Source organism: Lissotriton vulgaris, chromosome 2_2 (assembly GCF_964263255.1).
Source record: "Lissotriton vulgaris chromosome 2_2, aLisVul1.2, whole genome shotgun sequence".
Classification (NCBI taxonomy): domain Eukaryota; kingdom Metazoa; phylum Chordata; class Amphibia; order Caudata; family Salamandridae; genus Lissotriton; species Lissotriton vulgaris.
Genome location: NC_141688.1, coordinates 129556875 through 129579541, shown reverse-complemented (window position 1 = coordinate 129579541; position 22667 = coordinate 129556875). Strand labels below are relative to the sequence as shown.

Here is a 22667-nt window from a genome sequence, read left to right as displayed (position 1 = left end):
CCCCAGATGTGTAAGTTTCAATCCACTCGGAGGATACCCCGGGATCCCGGCAGAAATTAGTCTTTCAATCTAACCAGATGCCTAGCAGGGAAAATTAGAGAATATTGACGCCCTCTTCCTGCAGCGCTTTGTGGACTTCAACAAATGAGGCCCTACACTGTTGCACCTCGGGCATATAGTCAGGGAAGATTGATACCTTGCTATTATCAACCACAAATGGGCCATCCGTTCTTGCTTTCTGCAGGAGGGTGTCCCTGAAGTGCAAGGGTCTCGCCACCACTGGGCATGGCGGTCAGCGGGGTGCAGGCGGACAGGGACCTGGTGCGCTCTTTCAAGGGTGTAGAAGGTAGATAGGCCCTCTGGGGCTACCATGCTGCTGAGTCAGGTTTCAAGAAAAAGTTAGCATGTCTTTGCCCTCTATTTCTTCAGGTAGACCAATCACTCAGATGTTATTCATTCTGTTTGGTCCTTCGGCGTACTCCGGCCTGCGTTCCAAGGCGTGAACCCGGTCCAAAATTTCCTTAACCTGGTGTGTCAATGATTGTTGTGCAGGGCGAAGATATGAATAGAGGCTTCCACAACCCCCACTCTCCCTGCAAATTTACAATGTTCTGTGCATAGCAGTCCCAGCCCCACTGACATACTTATATCTTGATGAAGAGTGTATTTGGTGTCCGCAATGGCTTTTAGTTGCACTGGGTCCATTGGGGACTCTTGTTGTTGGTAGGGGGTCATCTCCTTATTCCGCCGGCACTTTGGCCGCCTTCACTCTTGCCTTTCCCATCAATGCGATGAGTGGGTGTCAGATTGTGGGCAGTGAGTACTCAGGCCCAGCCCGTTTCCAATCGTTCCCAAGTTTCCCTTGTATAGTACAGTTAACCAGCCACTGCCGGGTTGCGCCCTCAACCCCCAATAGCTGGCCAGTACAGGGAAAGTCCGCGCTCAGGTGTTTCCAACAAACAGGGCCCCAACCTGGCCCGAAGTCTCCAATAGGCCACGTTCAGGAAGACACGGTTTAAAGTCTGTGCAGGTTCCTATTATCACAGGCTTGTATGTATCACAGGGGGTGGGGAATATGGGTTTCGGGCCCTGGATGCCAATTCGGGAGTCACAGCCACGATATGGCACCTTCAGCATTATCACCAAGTCAGTGTTACAGTACCCCAACTTCTGGTCCACATATCCAAGAGGTCAGGTAGAGCCTGGAGTCTCTAGTTTCTAGCAGTAAACAACTGTGGGTCAAAGTACCAGTATGGAGCCCCACTGCTGCCCCCCCAACTCAGAGAGGTCACCAAAACATCACCGGGCTCTGGTCTGAGCCCCGAGTTTCCACAGCTGCAGCTCGCCCTCAATTACTGTGGGGTCTTGTCTTTTGCCCAGCGGTCACTCAATGCAGGCTGGGGTTCTCAAGTTCCCATTGGAGTTTGCGTTAGTCAGAGGGAAGGGCATCCGCGCGTTTCTTCCAGGCCCAGCAGACTACGAGAGTTGGGCAGGGTGCCTAGGGTCATTGGAGTATGTCCCTCGGGGTCAAATTTAGGCGGGGGAAACTCTCTCTTTCAGGCCTTCCAATCAGCCAGTGGTGGAGGGCGCTGCCGTCTCGCTTTGTACACACGGCCTCAGTCTGTAGTTTCCGCCTGCCACCCGCAGCTTCTCACCTGCAGTCCTCGGCTCTAGGATTCAAGTGGTCATAGCACGGGTGAGGCCCACAAGTTACCAGGGAGTGTCATCGGGTCTGACCAGGCCTCGGCTAGGGCCCTGTCTCTTCTACCAGCTACTGCTGGCCGCAGGCCACATGACTCCACGGCGGCTCCTCACACAGTTTCTCCCGGAGGGGTGCAACGCCTATGCTGGCTCTCTGTAGCCGGGCAGACTCGGCCGCTTCTCTTGGATCCGCAGCATCGTAGCCAGGGGGGCAGCCTCCGGGTCTTCTCCAAATTGGGGGTTCCTCAGTCACTCATCAGCCTCAGGTATCTTCCGGAGTGCTGTGTACACTTGTGTCTCAGGCTGACGTGGGCCCGCAACCTGAAGACGCCATTTTGCAGATCTCAGTTATCTGCAGTTCCCCGCTCTATTAACAGCTAGAGAGCTAATTTCGAGGCTCCCCTTCAGGGTGAAGTGCTCTCCGGTCCCACAGGTCAGTTGGATTGGCTTCATCATTCGCCCTGTGTAGCTGGGATTATTATGGGGCAGGCACGGAGCAACAGGCTCACACGTCCACCATCGTTGGCTTAACAAGGGAGCAGGACTTTAATAGTAGGCCTGAGTGGAACACTACGCTACACTCGCGTAGTTTGCGCAACTACGGACATTTTTTGCTTGCTCGCGGCCTTCAATAGCAAGTTGGCGACCGCGAGCGGGCAAAATTACATCCCAGCAAGACTTTTTCCTCGTTCGCGATCAGCAACATCAAGTTGACGATCGCGGGCGTGGAACATAAACCTCCCGGCGACATTCTCAACGCGGGGAGGTCATATTTCTAACTTCGAGTGGTTGCGTATACTCGCGATGAGAAACTACCAGTCCACATTGAGTAAACTACCGCTCGAGTACAAATCTCCTTGAGCAGCAGAAAACGACCCCTTGCACTGTGCAAGATGCCGTTTGCAATGATTGCACTGTTCAATCATTGCGAACAGCATTTCCCTACCGCACTACGTAGTAGCGCTACTACGTGAACTACGCCCAGGGTTATTTAATAGCCGGAATAGCCCAGCTACGAAGGGCTCTATGGCTATTAGAACATTCTGCCACTAGAGGGCAGAATGTTCTAACAAATTAAACAAAGGCCTCTCGGAGTTCGAGGGGTTTTAAATCCCCTTGAGCTCAGAGAGGCCTTTGTGAACAAAAGCATCATAGGAATGTTGCTCTGCAGGCTTTTACCGGCCCGTAGAAGCACGGAGCACTCCATTGTCTTCAATGGAGTGCTCCACATTCCAATGTTCTAATAAAAGTTACAGTGAGAAAAGATCATAATGTTCATACAATAGCCTAAGAAACAGCTACAGAAATCTTCCACGTGGCATATTAATTGATATACAAATCTTATTTAATGCAGAACATAGATTTTTGTTAAATATGCTGCAAAATTCATTTAAATGAAACTTGTTTTTTACCGCCTGAAAGGCTAGAAAGGTATTAATTTCACTTCTTTCAGCCTCTATCTTCCCAAATGTCAGTCTTTGATGAGGTGTGAAACACCTTTTTGGGTGAGAATATGTTTGTCTTGCCAGTCATCAGGCAGGAAGGCAGAGAGAAGTCATCCTTACTATTTAACTTACAGAATGGTAGCGAGGAGAGCGCAGCAGAAAGGTATAATTTCCCATCTGTACAGAAAGTCAAATCACTGGATTTCCTGTCATCCGCCTGCAAAGGAAGTGAAATTACCTGATTCTCAATCATCCATCTGGACGGTACCCTGCGCTTCTCCCAGGATATGATTAATAGTGACTGGAGCACATACGAGCCCCTGGCACACTGAGGGCTCATCAAATTTAAGCCGGTCTGTGTTCTTCCACACTTGGTCCACACTAACACTATGAACCCTGTTTCACACCATACCCACTGACACCGTGTAGTGCTCCTCAATGGTCTCAACCCAGCCACCGCCGCTCCCGCACCGCTCGACATAACACAGAAGTAGCGTTCCAGTGTTTCACCCTACACCCACTACTCCTGAACCAACAGCACCTAGCACCCCACAACCTTATACAAACCAGCCACCCACTCATGCTCACACAGACCAAACAACACACCACGCTCGTATGTATGTTGTTCAAAATCCAATTTCTCACCAAACACGACAGATATATGGGACCTACTGTACGCAAAAAAACATCTTTGTAGTAGGCTCGATAGTGAAGATGGCTGTTGGACCCGGCCCTTTTGGCTGGTTCACCCCGAGACTTTTTGCTTTTTCCTAGCCTGGTTCTGTGACCTGGTGTTGGTGATTTTAGGCCCTTGCGCACTTTTTCACTGTGGTACAGTGTAAAGTGCTTGAGCTCTCTGTGTATGTGTGGTGAGTGACCTGCCCTCCCATAGGAATGAATGGGGAATATGTATGCCCATGGTAGTTCCTGATGTGTGGGGAGTGCAGGGTCGAGTTTGATATGTACGAACTCGTGAGATTGAATGCTGCGTAATGATATATGCGGCATGACTGTGTCTAGTGTAGAAGCGCCACTTTTAGAAGTTGGCATATTTGTGTAATTTGTGTCTGGCGTGTGATTGGCTGGTGAGCCTGGTCCAGGAGTGCCTGCTTGTGGATTGACTGTCTGGTTTGAGGGTGACAGGGGCTGGGGAGCCCCAGGAGGTTGTCTGAGTCAGCCCATGGATGAAAGGCTGCATCTGCTGCCAGGGAAGTGGGAGGAGATGGCACCTGGGAGTGAAGAGGGCTGTGCCTGCCTGCCACAATGCTGGCTCCACCTCCTGCTGGGCGACTGTCGCCTCTGCCCCTCACACTGAAAGGAGTTCCCTATAACCAGTTCCTGCAGGTTCTCACACTACCTGCACCCTTTAGACAAAGGATTTTATAGTATAAAAAGGGGCTGTGTCCCCTTCCAAAATGTTCTCGTTTCTGACTTGAATCCTACCAGGGGCGTGCTGCTGCTTGGGCCCAGGGGAATCCCTGGGCCCTGCCCAGCCCCTGGATATCTGATGGACTTTCCTTTTCTGGGAACTGCTGAGCTCCACCTTATGTCCTGGACTGCTGAGGTCCTGGACTCCTGAAAGGACTCTTTATTGCTTTATTTGTTGCCTCTAGCGCTTTGGAGCGCCTTATCTCTCCCCCAGCGCCTTATGTTGGGCAAGAAGCGCTGTATTTCATTTATAGCGCGGAGAGCGCTTTATTTTTGCCCCCAAGCGCTTTGTAGCGCTTTTATTATTTTTATCGAGGATGCCCACTCCTCGGATATTGATACCCCGCCTGCCTGCCTAAAAACGGGCCCCCGCGCTGCCCGCAGCGACCCGGAAGCGTTGGGGCCGGCCGGCCAATCGCAGCGCGGCCCCGAGACAAAGCACCGGAAGTCCAGCCCTCGGCACTGCAGCGCGAGGAGGGAGACCGGAGTGGCCTGCTGCTGGGCTCCCATGTGCTGAGGGAACCCCAGGAGAGAAGGAGAGGCGATGGAAAGTGCAGGCGGGGCTCCGTTGTAGGAAGGAGAGCCCCGCGCTGCCCACATCAAGAAGAGGCGCCCCAGAGAAGAAGCGCCGGCGAGAGCAGTCCCCGCCGAGGAGTTCAGGACGTCCCGCCCCCACCGCTACCCGGAGCCGAGAAAGAAGGCGCCGGCGAAGGAGAGCCCCGCAGAGGAAGCCTGCGAGCCGGTGAGTGGGGTCCGGTACTGTTTGGAGGCAGCAGGGGGCGTCTGGGCACATTGCCGATTCCCGCTCCCTCCTGCGAAGTGCTCCTCCGGCAAGGGGCCATGGTTCTGAGTCCCCCGAGCGGGACTCCACCGATGTTAAAGGCGGCATTTCTTGAGAGCCCATGAGTGGCTCAGGCGCCACAACTGTTTTAGAGAGCTCAGAGAGGCTCAAGAGGCCTCATCTTGTTTTGCGAGCCCAGAGAGGCTCGTAGGGGCATATTTAATTATGGTGCATTTAGGGCGGCCCCGGATGGCAGTGGGTCGCCCCAACGTTGGCTAGAGCCCACGAGGCTCCCCAGGGGCATTTGCAATTTAGAGCCCTGAGAGGTTCCAACGTGGGGGCATCATTGTTTAGAGAGCCTGTGTGGCTCAGAGGGGCCATATTTGTTTTAAAGAGCCTGAGTGGCTCAAGAGCATGTTCGCCCTAAGGAGCTAGATGGCTCCCACGCCCCATGATGTCTTAAGAGCCTGTGTGGCTCCAGCATTTGGCCGCAGTATTTGTTTAAGAGCCGGTGTGGCACCAACGTTTGGCTATGTGTATGGTCAGAGCCTGTGTGGCTCCAACGTACTGCGCAGTGTTGCCCAGAGCCTGTGTGGCTCCAGTGTGGGCGCAGTTTGCGCCTAAGGGCCAGTGAGGGCCCTGTCGCAGTTTTGATGTCCCAGCTGCCCAGCAATTAGTGGGCAGCTGCACCGTTTAGGTCTTGGGATGTCCTCAGGTGCCCAGCAAGTAGTGGACACCTGCTACGTTTAGGTTTTGCGCCAGTGGCGCACCACTGACTGGCGCTGCTTGGCAGCGCGCCCTGACATTCTGGACACAGGGCTCTTTAGTCCCTTTATTAGATGGGGGCTGGTATGTGATTTCTGCGCAATGTGATTTCTATGTTTTTAATAGTAATTGCTAAGGTGTTTTTGCGCTATTGAGTTATGTTCTGGCACCTCTGAATGTGTTTATGCATCATGTGTCTTCCTTGATTTTTCACCTCTGAATGTTTTTATGCATCATGTGTCTTTCTTTCCCTGCGCTGCACCTCTGAATGTTTTAGGCGTCATGTGTCTCCTAGCGCTGCACCTCTGAATGTGTTTGTGATGCATCATGTGCCTTGTTCTTAACACCTCTGAATGTTTTTAGGCATCATGTGTTTTCCTTTACTACTCCTCTGAATGTGTTTCATGCATCATGGGTAATGTGTTCTTGTTTATACCCCTAAAGGTATTTTATTCTTAGGTGGTTGTTCTTTCTAATACAGGTGGTCCTAGTGAGGTCCTGGTCCCCTGCGTGACATTCTCCTAAGGTGTTTAGGGTTGCGTAGGAGGTACTTACCTTTTCCCAGTAGTTACTGGATGTGATTTATAACTGTTATTTTGTGCTATACTTATTCTAATTTCTACTAAGTGCTGATTCTGACAGTGGCCCATGTGGCCCTGTCCTGTACATAATCCCTTGTGAATATTGCCCGTGCCAGTTGGCATAATGTACATGTGTGACTTCTATCTGATGTGTTTTTACAATACAAAAGTTATTTTATAATAACCTTGTGTGGAGTTCCTTTTGTGGTGTGCCTAGTATGTTGTTGCTGTTGTGTGCTGGCGCAAATGCTTTACACATTGCCTCCGAGTTTAGCCTTACTGCTCGTGCCAAGCTACCAAGGGGGTGAGCAGGGGTTATCTTGGCGTGTGACTCCCTTGCCCTGACTAGAATGGTGGTTTCTGCCTGGCTTTGGTGTCAGCCTTAGCCTACCAGAAATAGCCAGTTCTAACAATGGCTATGTTGAGCACTCGGGCATGCTTATGTTAACAATATTATTATTATTATTATTATTAATAATAATGGCATTTAAAAGCGCATGACTGCCCTAAGGCTTCCCAGCACTGCGCGGTCAGGTACTGAATATGGGCCAACCATGTCAAATGTATTGCTTAAACGGCCAAGTCTTGATTTCTATGCGAAACTCTAGTTCTCCTATGTTTTTTACTGTTTCTGCGGGAATGGGTGGATCACCTAGGGACGCAGGCCAGTCAAGAATGGGACTGGGTATTGCTTTATTTCCAAGGAGTAGTAACTCTGTCTTGTCCCCATTTAACTTTAAACAACTTGTCATCATCCACTCTTTGACTTTTACCAAATAGGAAGATAGTCTCTCATCATCCCTGCAATTTTTTGGGTCCAGGAAGATAACCAGCTGTGTATAATCGGCATACAAAGTCATGGATATATTAAATTCTAGCCCGATCTTGGCAAGCAGCTCCATATAGACATTGAAGAGTGTTGGGCTCAATGACGAGCCCTGTGGCACGCCACATTTTAGAAACATGGTCTTGGAGATATCACACAGATCTCTGAGGCCAAAGGAAGAAGATCCGTAATCTAAGCTCTAAATCCTCCGGATCTCGATTGTACAAACGGGGTACGCCCTCATTGATATTTTTAAATCAAGAAATCAACCGACTTGTTCTAAAACAGCATATACAATTACTTTCAGGTCGACAGCAGGAAATTAACCACCTTAAGCGAATAATAAGTCGCTGTAGGGAGTTAATGGCAAGTGGATTAGGCCGAGGGAAGCCGCAAGGGCCAAAAATTCAAGAAAGTATTGGCATTTGATTGCGAAATATTGTGATTCAAGGCAGAGGGCTCTCCCTATACCGATCCCAGGAAAGGACTGAGTGGATTACATTTCCCTATTATACAAAAATAACAGCCTAGTTGCTCCCCTGACGATTGATGTGGATAAATCCTCCCTTATCAAATTTGGTCCCCCGTCAAGGGAGGAAGTGGTACATTTCATAAAGAACACCAGAACCTCCGGCGCATAAGGGCCGGACGGAATTCCAATCGGGCTAATTAAAAAGGAGTCAGCCACATGGGGAGATTTCCTAGCACCAATGTTTAATTATTGTTTTCTAATGAATAAAATCCCCCCCTCTTGGAAGGTGAGTATTATAGTCCCTTTGCATAAAAAGGGTCTGAAAACTCTGCAGGCTAGTTTTAGACAGAATGCTCTGCTGGATGCTTCAGGCAAATTCTTTGCAAAGAGTATATTATGTCACCTGCAACAATAGGCCCATGACCAGAATATGCTACCACCTGAACAAGCCGGCTTCAGAAAAAAACATGGTACCTTCGACAATATTGCGGTCGTTCAAACCATTGTATAGATATATGTTTTCTCTCGAGGCATGCCAGTGTATACAGCTTTTATTGATTTCTACAAAGCGTTTGACAAAGTGGATCACCAAACGCTATGGAGAAAGCTTCTCCATCTTGGTATACTGCATCATCCATTGGGTCTTATTATAGAATTGCACATGGATACACAAGTTCTGATGGGAGGTTCGCTGGGGATATCTTGCAAGATTAGAACTTATAATGGGCTTACGCAGGGTTGCCTATTGGCCCCTCTTTTGTTTTCTTTATATATTGCTGATCTCCCCAGCGGGCTGAACTCAGTAAGGGAGGGATGCCCACAGAATAGGTACAATGTCCAATGGCTCCTTGTTATAAGCGAATGATGTGGCAATATTCTATCTAACGCCCATTGGTCTGCAACGTCGATAGGAGCACTCAGAGTGGGGTAACAGACTCTTAATTACCGCTTCACCATCATGTCAGCGTGACTACGAAACAGATGAAACCTCGACTTCGAATCTGACCCCTCAACATCGCCATGCATTATTTTTTATCTCTTTCTCTAGTCTAGTTTGTTTTCTTTGCAATGTTCACTCTGTAAAGCGCTCCGATACCCTCGAGTCAGGCTAGTGCTATATAAAACTACTAAAATAAAAAAAAAATTAAAAAGATGCCCTAACTAAATATGCAGAAGCCCACTTTTTGAAGATTAATATTGCTAAAAGCAAAATTTAGATTTTCCGCAAGAAAGTGAATAGAATAAAGACATTTCTAAAATGGATGCCTGTTCTGAAAAATTGGAATTGGTTGATTTGTATCTATACTTCGGGAAGGATTTTTCAAAAACAGGGCGAGAACTTCACCATATTAAACTTTGTGTTAGCAAGGATGTCTCCCAGGCGAGTGCATTAAACAGATTTTATCAATCTTGTGGGAGACAACATTTTGGCAACGCCCTGTCAGTTTTTAAGGTTAAAATTCTGGCTTTCTTTTGATAAGGCCGAAAGACGAATCCGGATCAAATCTGTAATCTAAACTCTCAGGCTGCACCACATGTATTACGTCTTGAATTTGGTTTAGTCTCCTCTTTTACTTTATACTTGGCAGCGGTTCTACGGTGGGGCAACTCCCTTTGTTGGGGGGGAGGAGGGTACTCTTAGGGCTGCTTTGAAAACAGAAATCTTTAATACATTAAAAGATTAATCATTGTTTTTTAGGTCCTTTGCACATGCAAATGATACATTTGGTCTTAGCCTGAATTCTGCTTGTCCCATGTCAAAGTCTACACTGAAGCAGTTTTTAAAGGAGTCTGTATCCTCTATCAGCTTGGTGAGAGACACTGCTTTAAGCCAGTCCAAGTCCAGTAATGAAGTAGTCTGCAGGAGTGCCCTGGGGAATAAACCACAGTTTTATCTAACTTGGAATATTCCTCATGGGATTAGAAGGTTGATACTCCTACTGAGAACTAACCAGTTGCCCTTAAGAGAAGTTACTGGTATTTGGGACAAAATCCCAAGAGAGAAGAGAATTTGTGAAATGTGTCACTTGCAAACCCAAGATCTCAATTATGTTTTATTTGTATGTACGGAGTAGCAAAGGGCCAGGCATATGTTTTTAAAGTCATTTTTTAATCAAATTTAACATTCAATCTGCCATTGGTTTTGTCTCCTCCAAATGAAATGGTCTTTTATAAGATAAACCAATTTTTAAAAACATTTCTGCCTATCTACTAGATAACATTTAATTGCAATTTTTTCTCATTTCGTAACATTTGATGGTTCGTTATTTGACTGTTTTATGTATTAATTGCAGTATTTGCACATCATACTTGATATAAGGATCTCTATAGGAGGTAGCTAGGGATAGAGAAAAAATTTAGTATTATATGTAAAGTATGTCTTTCCTAATTTTCACATCATACAGTAGGCTTATTATAAGGTTCTCTTTAGGAGGCAGCTATGTGTAATGGACATTTTTTGTGTTGTATTGTTTGTAAAGTATGTCTTTTTGAATTTGTCTGTGTATTTTTGTAGACCTCCGTAGGAGTTCCATATCTAAATAAATAAATAAATTGGAAATTTGTCCTACTGCACAAACCTGTTTCGGACCTGCTCTTTCTAACAGAAACACGACTAAACCAAACCACGGCTCCAGACATCGCTCCAGCCATTTCGCAGGCTACAACATCATTAGGCAAGACAGTCAGCACAAGCCCGGAGGCTGACTGACCCACAAAGGCCAGCTCCACACAGAGAGAGGCCCTGCTACGTTTCTTTTGCCTCTTCTGCTGGAACAGTGAGAGCCTCTAACTCGCTGACCCACCGGACAAAACACCTCTGCATACAAGCTCCCCAGCCTGGGCTCACATAAACCAATGTTATCTTTGTGGTCCTGAGACCCTCAAGAGGCGAGCCCCTCCCTTGGGTTTGGCCAGACTGGTCTCCCAGTTCCACCTTTCAGCCTTTTCCTACATGTACTATTCCCCGTTGACCTTAGCGTGTAGCGTTCAAGGGCTATCACCACTGAAAACAACTTTGCACATGGACATCCCAAGGCGGGTAAACTTGAACTCTTGGTACTTTCTTGGACTGTGGGCCCTACTTACCATAAGTCCAGAAGAACAGTTCTGTAAGTCATCTGTAAGTGTACCTATGCAGAGTATGTTTCTCCTATAGGATAATATTAACGTGTTTGAGGCTCGTGCTTCAAATCTGGAGATGCAGAACCACCACCTGTGCTGCTGAGCCTTTCGGAGTCTGTGGGACATCAGTAGCAGCAGACCGGCCCGCTTTGTTGCAGTGCCTGCAGATGCAGGGGAGTGACTCCTTCACTCCAAGGGAGATTCCTTAGGGTGTCTTGGATGCCCACAGGCCTGGAGAAGAACCTGTATTGAGCATAGGCACAGACAACGCAGAAGACTGGCAGGACGATGAGACCAGGAGCAGCAGGAGTCTTCAGAGATGCAATCTCAGTTCCCATAGCAAAGTTCTAAGTGCCCAGACGGTTGAAGATGAAGTGGTTTCGGATCGGACAAATTTGAGGAGCCATCCACAGGTAAGCCCCTAAGTACACTAGGGTTGGAACGATTCAGGGATTCCTCCCAGAGGAGGGGCTCAACAGAGGGGAGGATATTCCCAAGTACTTTGTCCAATTTTGCTCGAGAGTGGGAGGCAACAGCTTCCTGAACTGGTTCAAACTGGAGTATGGGAGGAGTCCTGTCTGGGAGGTGGCTACACCTTCATGTGACAGGAAATCTTTGGTTGTACCTTCCCCTGCGCGAGCTCGGCTCAGCAGCAGAAGGCCAGAATCATGTCTATGGTCGGCAGCAGCACTAGCTGGCTGTAATCCCCAGGCATACAGGGGGACCCTACATCTAACACTGGAATTAGTGTTGGGGTAGGATTCTAACATGTTTGATACGAAACGTAACCAGTTTCGGTTCAGCCAATATATAGTTAGATATCTCAGAATTTACGTGATGCCCACTATAGGTCTAAAATGGCTGACAGCACTTACAAAGCAAGGATAATCAACTCCTAGGTTTTTAGGGGGTGTCCTGCTCAGGCTGGGCCCCCTCACACGTCTAACCAAGCACCCTGCCTTCAAGATTTAAAGGCCTACCTTTGGGGTTGACTTATAGGTTTCAAGTGCAGTGACCTCAGATATAAGGAATCTTATATCTGTTGTGAGTGGTACTAGCACCAGCTCACACAGGCTGAAATGGCAGGCCTATAGTCACAGTTTGAGTGGTCTCTCATGGGTGGCACAATATATGCTGCAGCCCATGGGAGACCACAGGTATATCTATGCCCTGGCTATCTTAGTACCATATACTAGGGACTTAGAAGTGTACACCAGTAGCCAATTAGGAAGGTACCAATAGTACTTACTAAGTACAGTACTAAGACAGCACAGTGACTGGGATCCCGATTAGCAGGATCCCAGTAAGACTAGTCAGAAAAACAGAATGACAGCAGCAAAAAAATGGGGGTGACCATTATTATTAATTATTATTATTTATTGCATTTATATATGGCGCGACAGCTACCCTGAGGGTTTCCCGGCGCCCTGGATCAATGTTACTGAAAGGAGACAGGGGACAGTTATTGTTTGAACAGCCATGATTTCACTCCCTTACAAAAGTGTAAATAACATGGTTCTAGCCGTAATTGGAGGGGTAGTGAATTCCATAGTGTCGGCGCCAAAAAGGAGAAAGAGCGACCTCCTAGTCGAGCCCTTTTTATCTTGGACACAATGAATTTTGCTTGATTCATTGAGCGCAGGTTACGCGCAGGTAGGTATTTCTGGACCATTTTACATAGGTACTCCGGGGCTGTTCCTAAGCTAATTCTGTGCATATAGCACAGTGCCTTGAATTTTGTTCTGCTGGACACTCTCAGCCAGTGTAGATTTCTAAGATGATCTGTCATCCTCGTACGTCCTGGGAGATTGAGGAGCATTCTGGCCGTGGAATTTTGTACTACTTGTAGTTGGTTCAGAGTTCTCTTCGTAGCTCCTAAAAATAGTACATTACCGTAGTCTAATCTAGACTTAATCAATGCCTGTATAACAGACCTCTGGGCCCCCTCTGGCAATTGCCACAGTATTTTTCTCAGCCATTTAAGCAGTTCCTACTTTTCTACAGTAACGCAGAAGGAAAAACACTTTTGAGATTCAATAAACAGTGGTCATCAATTGCTATTATAGTGAAAACCACTATAAGAAATGCTTCTCATCATCAGCACCTGAAAAGACAACCAGTCTCGGGAAGAACAGAAGATGAAGAACCTGTGGTTGTACCTGCCTGCTGCATATGCTCTCCCTTGTATGCACAGACGGATTCTCAAGAGCTAGACCATCTAAGATCCTGTTGCCCCATGGCCATGTTTATTTATTTTGAAGTTTTATGAAGCATTTTGATGTTTGTTATGTTATATTTCATTTGTAGAGCGCACGGCTACTTGGGAGTGTCCCGGCTCTAGCTTCCAAAATAAAGAAGTGCCAGCTCAACTGATTAAAAAAGCAGCGTTTTAAGTTTGCTGTTGATGAATCCAGGTTTCTGCTTAGCATTATAGCAGGGTGCAAGTTTTTATGAGGCATTCTCAACCTTTCCTAATTTGTCCCACTAAGTTAATTTTTTACCAGAGGAAAAGAAGCTGAAGAAATTCAAGCTTCATAATTATTTCTAAGTCTGAATGTAAAACTCAAAAGCAGGAATAGGCAGCAAAGTCATTCCAGCAGCAACAAATCTTGGCAGCTACTTTTTTCAAGCTTGTCCACTCGGAGATTTTAGCACAAGAAGTTAAAGCTTCAGCAATACTCTGCGTCCAACTTCATAGGAACCTGTCCGGCTATAGTACCATGCCTCACCCTGCTGGACCACTAGATTTGCACAAAATCTTATAAGTAAGAAGGTAAAGATACTGACACTGATGTTTCACTTGGCTATGAATGATCTGTGCTTTAGCACAGTCAGCATGATAAGAAGCATAATACCCAGTCACCTATGCTCCTTCGCTGACAATGGCACTTGTGTTTTCTTGGTGCTTTTTAACCTTTAAACTTTAAACATTCACAGCTCCTGGTACCTTAATCTGATCTTGATCATTGGGATTCTTTTTTTCCCCTAAATTTATTTGGGGATGTTCTTTTGTTTTGTGGTTGCTTTCACAAATTTCTGCTGCTTTGTGTCATTGCTACCAAGGGTTAAGTCCAGGCTTTCTCATTGCAACTATGTTTTACCTAAATAGGCATTGCATTCCTAGCCAGATTGAGACTTCGCCAACGTATATACTAAGATCTCAGATATGGTTGCTTTTTTCAAAATGTATGATGTAATAGGAATTAAAGTGCAGCTAATAGAACTAGTAACTAACACTTTTTGTACTAGCCTCAGTTCATGACTGACAGAGGAATGGCCTCATGTGAAGAGGAGTGGGTGTTATGGCATCTAGCACGGTGCATTTTTGTGTATTTTAAGTGGGGTGGGTTCCAAATATGTTTGTATTATTAACATTCTATGGATTAAACCCAGATCTTTTGACTGGGTGTGAGTGTTTGATTGATTCAGATGCTCCGTCCATCACCACCCCCTTTTGTACCGCTTTTGGCCGCCATAAGTGTGGCAGGGTATGCTCAGACGTGAGTCCCTTGCTCACTTTACCACTGGATTCAAGCAAGCCGGGCTGAAGACGGCTGGAATGCCAGAAACCGGGCCTCGGAAGCTTGTTTCCGGTCCATGGAAGACATGGCTTGGCAGTTCGGGCTGGACTGTTCCCATGAGGCACAGGATCAGACTGATTTGCATATAGCCATGTCTGAACTGGGGTGGCAGAGTGGGCTAAAGAACAGTGATGGATTAAACCCAGCTCTTTTGACTGGGTGTGAGTGTTTGTTTGATTCAGATGCTCCGTCCATCACCACCCGCTTTTGTACCGCCTTTGGCCGCCATAAGTGTGGCAGGGTATGCTCAGACGTGAGTCCCTTGCTCACTTTGCCACTGGATTCAAGCAAGCCGGGCAGAAGACGGCTGGAATGCCAGAAACCGGTCCTCGGAAGCTTGTTTCCGGTCCAGGGAAGACATGGCTTGGCAGTTCGGACTGGACTGTTCCCATGAGGCACAGGGTCGGACTGATTTGCATATAGCCATGTCTGAACTGGGGTGGCAGAGTGGGCTAAAGAACGGTGATGGATTAAACCCAGATCTTTTGACTGATTCAGATGCTCCGTCCATCACCACCCCCTTTTGTAACGCTTTTGGCCGCCATAAGTGTGGCAGGGTATGCTCAGACGTGAGTCCCTTGCTCACTTTGCCACTGGATTCAATCAAGCCGGGCTGAAGACAGCTGGAATGCCAGAAACCGGTCCTCGGAAGCTTGTTTCCGGTCCAGGGAAGACATGGCTTGGCAGTTCGGACTGGACTGTTCCCATGAGGCACAGGGTCGGACTGATTTGCATATAGCCATGTCTGAACTGGGGTGGCAGAGTGGGCTAAAGAACGGTGATGGATTAAACCCAGATCTTTTGACTGGGTGTGAGTGTTTGATTGAATCAGATGCTCTGTCCATCACCACCCGCTTTTGTACCGCTTTTGGCCGCCATAAGTGTGGCAGGGTATGCTCAGACGTGAGTCCCTTGCTCACTTTGCCACTGGATTCAAGCAAGCCGGGCAGAAGACGGCTGGAATGCCAGAAACCGGTCCTCGGAAGCTTGTTTCCGGTCCAGGGAAGACATGGCTTGGCAGTTCGGGCTGGACTGTTCCCATGAGGCACAGGGTCAGACTGATTTGCATATAGCCATGTCTGAACTGGGGTGGCAGAGTGGGCTAAAGAACGGTGATGGATTAAACCCAGATCTTTGACTGGGTGTGAGTGTTTGATTGATTCAGATGCTCCGTCCATCACCACCCCCTTTTGTACCGCTTTTGGCCGCCATAAGTGTGGCAGGGTATGCTCAGACGTGAGTCCCTTGCTCACTTTGCCACTGGATTCAAGCAAGCCGGGCTGAAGACGGCTGGAATGCCAGAAACCGGTCCTGGGAAGCTTGTTTCAGGGAAAACATGGCTTGGCAGTTCGGGCTGGACTGTTCCCATGAGGCACAGGGTCAGATTGATTTGCATATAGCCATGTCTGAACTGGGGTGGCAGAGTGGGCTAAAGAACGGTGATGGATTAAACCCAGATCTTTTAACTGTGTGAGTGTTTGATTGATTCAGATGCTCCGTCCATCACCACCCCCTTTTGTACCTCGTGTATTATTAACATGACACTAATGTGGTCTCTATTTATTTATGCATTTTATAAAGCGCACAACTACCCGAAAGTGTCTCGGCGCTGCAGAAGAACAAAGCAGAGGGGACCAGATGGATCATTGGTTAAAGAGCCAGGTCTTTATCTGTTTCCTGAAAACAATCAGGGAAGAGCTAGTCTTAATGTTGGAGGACAGTCTATTCCAAAGTTTGGTGGTAGAATGTAGGAACGATCTGTCACCCTATGATGCCTTTTTTGTCCGTGGAACGATAAGAAGATTAGTGCTGGATGATCAGAGTTGTCTGGCAGGGATGTAGGGGGAAAGAAACTGCTTAAGAAATTTGGGACAGATTGTGTGGATGGATTTATAGGCAATGCAGAGCGCCTTGAACTTAGCTCTGCTTCTGATCGGCAGCCAGTGAAGTTGGCGAACCACTTCGGAAATAGGTTTAAATTTGCGGGTGCCTGTCAGGAGTCTAGCTGCCACGTTTTGAATTAGCTGGAGTTTATTGTGCACCTTGTCTTGCGCATTGATAAGAAGTCCATTGCAGTAATCTACTTTTGACATTACTAAAGTACTGATTAGTATTTTAGCAGCTGAGGCTGGGAGATAGGGGAGAAGCTTTTTTATAATTTTGATAGAGTTAAATGGAGATGAGACTACAGAGTTGGCATGATGCATAAAAGTGAGTTTGGTGTCGAAAATGACTCCCAGACCTCTTGCTTTGGTAACTGAGATAGGGGGTGTTCCTAGGTCGGATGGCAACCACAGAGCAGACCAGGCCGGGGTCAGATTACCGAAAATCATGACCTCTGTCTTACTAGAATTCAGCCTCAAGGAATTATGTGCCATCCAGGCGCTTATAGCAAGCATTCCTTTCTGGAGTTTGGCTGCAACCCTAGCACCATTGCTGTGTACAGCTAACACAAGTTGGGTGTCGTCAGCATAGGAGGTAAGGGCCATATTATAGGACTTAATGACTCTCGCCAAGTCCAGCATATAGATATTAAATAGCGTTGGACTTAGAGAGGATCCTTGAGGGTCCCCACAGGGAAATGAAAAAGGAGGCGATGTGAAAGTGCCTAGCATAACAGATTGTGACCCATCGGCCAAAAAAGACGCTAGCAGAGCTCAAGGGATGTGTCCAATTCCTAATGCAGTGACACAGTCGATCAAAGTAGCATGATCGACCGTGTCAAATGCTGTTGAAAAGGTCGAGCAAGACAAGAACCGCAGCTCCTCCATTATCCATTATTTTTCTAATCTCATCTGAGGCTTTATTAAGTGCGGTTTCTGTCCCATGTCCATTTCTGAAGCCGAATTGCGTGTCATCTAGTAGATGATGTTGCTCGACGAACTGGGTTAATTGAATGTTCATTACCCTCTCAGCAATTTTTGCCAGGAGGGGTAGAGAAGCAATCGGTCTGTAGCTAGCCGGGTCTGCTGGATCTAGGTTAGGTTTTTTAATAAGAGGCTTGGTAATGGTAACATTCCAGTCTTAAACATAGAATTGATTATGGAAGCCAGATTGGCTCCAATAATATCTAGATCCAGTTTGAGAACAGCAGGGGGACATGGATCATCAGGGGATCCTGATTTTGATGATGAGATGAGGGGTAAGATGATATCGGCGGATACTGAGGTGAATTCATCAAAGGTTGGAGTTTGGACAGCCGGGGGCATACAATCTTGTTACATTCTGTATTATAGTACAAATGTAGTGTGTACATGTATTTAGATATATCACTTTAAGGCATGAGACATGTTATCTTCTGCAATTGATTCTATATTCTAAACAGAGCTTTGTTCAAATCTTTTGGATTGCATCTTTACAAATTCTGGCGACTGAAGGGTTGTCAGATTAAACATGTGCGTACTTCTTTGTATGAACCCCATGAGAATGGACAGGTTGAGCGCTTTAACCGGGTTTTGAAAGGGTTTGTAGCGGATGCAGTTAAGGAAAAGGGTGTTTGGTTGAATATTGTTAGAGAAAAATTATGGACTTACCGTATCACTCCACATACCACCACGGAGGTTAGCCCTTTTAGGTTACTTAAGGGTCGAGAACCAGCTTCGGCTATTTGCCCTTGGTGGTTTAAAGAGAAGTGTACTGAAGTAATGGAAAACAAAGTTGATCTTCAGGAGGTTGCTGATAAAGTTGTTTGCAAACAGGACAAAGCCAAGTCATGGTACAATAATAAATGGAAGACTAAAGAACATGACTTGGCAGTTGGTGACTGGGTGAGGATTCTCAAACCTTTTCTTGTCAGTAAAGGAATGAGTAAATATGGTAGACCTATTCAAATAAAAAAGTCTTTAGAAATACTGTTATCACCCAAGATGGTAAGGTTTGGAATTCAAGGAGGGTGGCTAAGTGTCCTGCGCAAAATATCAAACAGTACCAAGAAGATTCCATGTTTGAAAACAAGAGTGTTGATGTACCAATTTGTGATTCTGTAGCATCTAGAATCAAAAGTAATGTTCGGGTCAGGAACAGGCCCGTTTCTTTACATGATTTTGTATAAGTCATTGTGTTCATTCATTTGTAAATATGTTTTATTTAAAGGGAGAGATGTGTTACATTCTGTATTATAGTACAAATGTATTATGTACATGTATTTAAGGCATGAGACATGTTATCTTCTGCAATTGATTCTATATTCTAAACAGAGCTTTGTTAATGTAGCATTCTGTACTGGTTGGTCAGTTGTATCCTGCTACCATCCAGTCTGGACTTATGCTGTGCTGTTTCTTCAATAAACTACTTAAAATCTTTTGGATTGCATCTTTACAAATATCTTTTAGAGAGAGAAGATATGTTGGGGACACTAGAAACCAGTAAGGATGTAAAGGAGGGCTTAGTGTTTGTGAATTCATTATAGATGGAGCATACTTTCTCTTGGAAATAAGTTGCTAGAGAGTTGCAGAGTTTCTGCGTCGCGATGGGCGGGGTGTTAAACCTTGCCCCGCTAGTTTAGATACCACTTGATATAGTTGTTTAGCAGAATTTTGTGCAGAGTTAATTTGGTGACAGAAGAATTGACTTTTAGCTGTAATTAAAAGACGTTTATAAGAGACCAGAGATTGTTTATAAATTAATTTCTTGGAGGGGTCGTAATTCAAACGCCAGCTGCGTTCTAAGTTTCGGCATTTTTGCTTTTCACACCTGAGGGACTCATTAAACCATGGTGCGGAAGGAGTGATTCTGTTTTTAGATCTGTGTTTAATTGGTACCGCCTTAATGACTGCATCTTTTATCTAATTAGTGTATAAAATGGCTGCTAGGTCAGGGTCGATAGGGGAGAAATCAGGTTGATTAGAGAGCAGCGAGGTATGGAATTCAAAAGAGTCAATGTTGTTCCATGCTTTAAACTGTTTCGGGAGTGCGGTAGTAGGACGGGTGGCCTGATTACTTTTAAAATAGATGTCAAAAAATACTGCGTGATGGTCGGTCCAGGGTAAAGGAATATTATTTCCTACAGTCAGATTTTGGTTATTGGAAAAGATTCCATCAAGAATGTGTCCCGCAATGTGGGTGGGCAGAGTCACCAGTTGTGGAAGGCCTACGGACTCTAATTCGGCCCTTAGAGCTATTGCGTCTTGATCTCCTTATGCCTCCAAATGAAAATTGAAGTCACCTATAATTGAGAAGTTGTTCTCCCCTGCGACTGATTCTAATAAGGTGTCTAAGGAGAGCAGGAATTGCGAACGCGATCCTGGGGGGGCAATAGAGGAGAATCCCTTTAAAAGGGGGCAGATGTGGAATTGAGATGGTGAAGCAGCAGCTATTGGCAGAGCTGAACACTTGGCAGGTTTAGAATTTCGCACACCACATGTCTTTCAATTATGGGCCAGTCTGTCACCATGTCTTATATGAAACATACTTTTTAAAATTACCCTGATCAAGATAGAACTGGTCACCGCTGGGTAGACCTCGTTTTGCTTCTTTAATATGGTCGCTGCAATTCTTGTGCCCTGCACAAACCTAATTAGATCCAGCCATGATATCCAATCCCATAAAGTAAGCTCTTTTTAAGTATCATATTCAATTGGTACAGGTCTTAATCTCTTGTACAAATATGAACCCGGAGATCACCACTATGTCCTCACCTGTTGTGCCATCAAGATGACGGCTCTTTCCAGAGTTCTGTACATTGTAGGAATAGCCCTGTGCTTCTCCTTTAATTCCAAATGAAACTTCTTCTGTGAAAACTGCATGTTCTTCTGAAAAGAAGATAATTAAATCACATATGTATTTACACAGAATCATGCACTTGGAATTGGTGCCATCAGACCACTCTGCACAGGGGCTCAAACAACCAACATATTAAATATTTTGTTTAATTACCACACTTCGGTTAAATAGACTTTGGTGCGTTAGACAAAAATGCAACTAAAATATTATTGAAACAAGTGTAATCAGCAAATGTCAGTAGTTGATAGAAAAGACAATTTCTGTAAAGAGTGGATGTAAAAGAAAGATTTTTAACAGTAAGAGTTTAATAACTTTGGACGCTATGTAATGTGTCTCACAGAGTTTTTAAAGGTGCCAGCAGTGTGCCCAGTACTGTTACACTTGATTCTATGACTCGTCAGGGCATGAAGCCCTTTGTTTTCCTGCCACAAACAATGAATTTTCAATATCGAACAGGTCTAGTTGGGCAGGTTATAACTAGAGGTAGACAACAAAGGGGAAATCGAAGTGCTGCAAGTGGTGAGGCTATTATTGTAGCCTTTATGACACATAGGCGTATTTGGAACACAAATACATTTGCATGTTGCCCCTATACATGCCTCAGATGTGATCAATGTATTATAAAGTTTACCCTTTGTAACTTTATTAAATACTTTGTAATGGAATGTACACATAAGAGTCCACCTTCTCATTTCGGCCATTTGTGGTCTACTTTTCTGCGGATGTGAATGGGTGCATTCGTGTTTTAAGTGGGAAGGTAAATGATTATTTTTCAATTGAGTATTTTCTTATGCTTTCTTCACTATTCCCTATGAGTACTGCTAGGCTTGATTTGCACACATCCTATGAACATGCAAACATTTCAGAAACTCTTTTAGCACACATCCTATGAACATGCAAACATTTCAGAAACCCTTTTAGTAATACAAACTCTCCATTTTCCAACCAGGTAATACAATGCACTACCCCATGCCTCTTAATTTAGCCAGGCTACGGATATATTTTGGAAACTAGGCACTAGTGGTAAGTATTTAGTATGAGAGCGTGGGGCCAATTCTGGGCATTGAGACTTTGGGCGCTTGCTATCTATCCAGGTATTGCTGATGTTGATGTCATTGGTCTTGTTTATTGGTCTGCAGAGGTCCTGGAAACCAGTGTGGTCAATATTCTCTAAATGCAAACAAGTGCTTTATTTAATGCTCTCCTCACTGCTACCTCACTCTCTTGATGTTGTCCTACTAGAGATCAGATTCTCGGTTTTAATCTCTTTGAAGCATTCCTGAGAAGAATTCATGAACCCTTCCCAGAGGTTTTCAACTACGCTCTGTTGCTTTTTAGCTAGATTTGCGCTGGAAAAATACCACTTTAAAACATCTTTCTGTATCTCATTTATCACCTCTGACCCCAAATGTTTTCCTTTTTGCTCTACTGTGACAGTTCATCCATTATTCTCAGGGCATCTATGGGTATTCAATCCGGAAGCCTTGAGACAACATTTGGACTAATGGGTCTGTGATCTATAATGTTCTTATTCAGGTGACCAGACGTCTTAGCAATTGTTACAATTCAAACTACCTTTCTCTTCTGAAGATCAGGTTGGCAGGTGGCAATGACTCTGGAATTATGGGTTTTCCTGACAATCTCATGCTGTATTCTCGTGCAGCTCCTGGCAACTGTGAGACTACTGGACCATATCTTTCTTTCTTTAGTTTTACTGTTTGATTAATTAAAATCATTACAAACCCCCCTAGAGAAATAGAATACATCTGCACAGGCGACTAAGATTATCATGCACTGGACCATATCAAATGTGTGCTTGTTCCCTTCAGGACAGGCAGATGACTGACAGTGAACTCATGATAGGCAGAATACACCCTAATGTGCATTGCCACTTTGAAGAATGAAGAATTGGAGGCACGTTACCGTAGGAACAACACCCATATTCAAGGTTTTTCTGAAAATACAAACATGTGCCACGAAGATGCGTTTGAGGAGTCTATACTTCTTGAACTTTTGAACCGCACCAGCTTCTCCCCAACACTTGCTGTGGAACGTGCGCATGGATCCCTCCGCCCTCACCAGCCCTTGGGCACCCCACCGAGACCATTGCTTGCTAGTAAATTGAACTAGGAAGACAGAGACACTGTGGCCCAATTGGCACGCAAGAAGGGCCTAATACATTATCACGGGTCTACACTCTAATTTTGCCTAGATTTTAGCCCCCACGGTGCAGAAAGACCACT

At 45.7% G+C, this 22667-nt stretch overlaps 1 protein-coding gene across 2 annotated transcripts in view; it reads right to left on the bottom strand.

Annotated features, from left to right (window-relative positions):
* Window positions 1-22667, bottom strand: part of LOC147729143 (uncharacterized) — a 160935-nt gene that overhangs the window by 32093 nt on the left and 106175 nt on the right. Inside the window, exon 6 of one of the 2 annotated variants that reach the window (XM_086959441.1) lies at window positions 20340-20453. In XM_086959441.1, coding sequence (XP_086815567.1) covers window positions 20340-20453 — 114 coding nt within the window. The remainder of the gene's footprint in view (window positions 1-20339; window positions 20454-22667) is intronic. The other variant, XM_086959442.1, reaches the window with a different exon arrangement.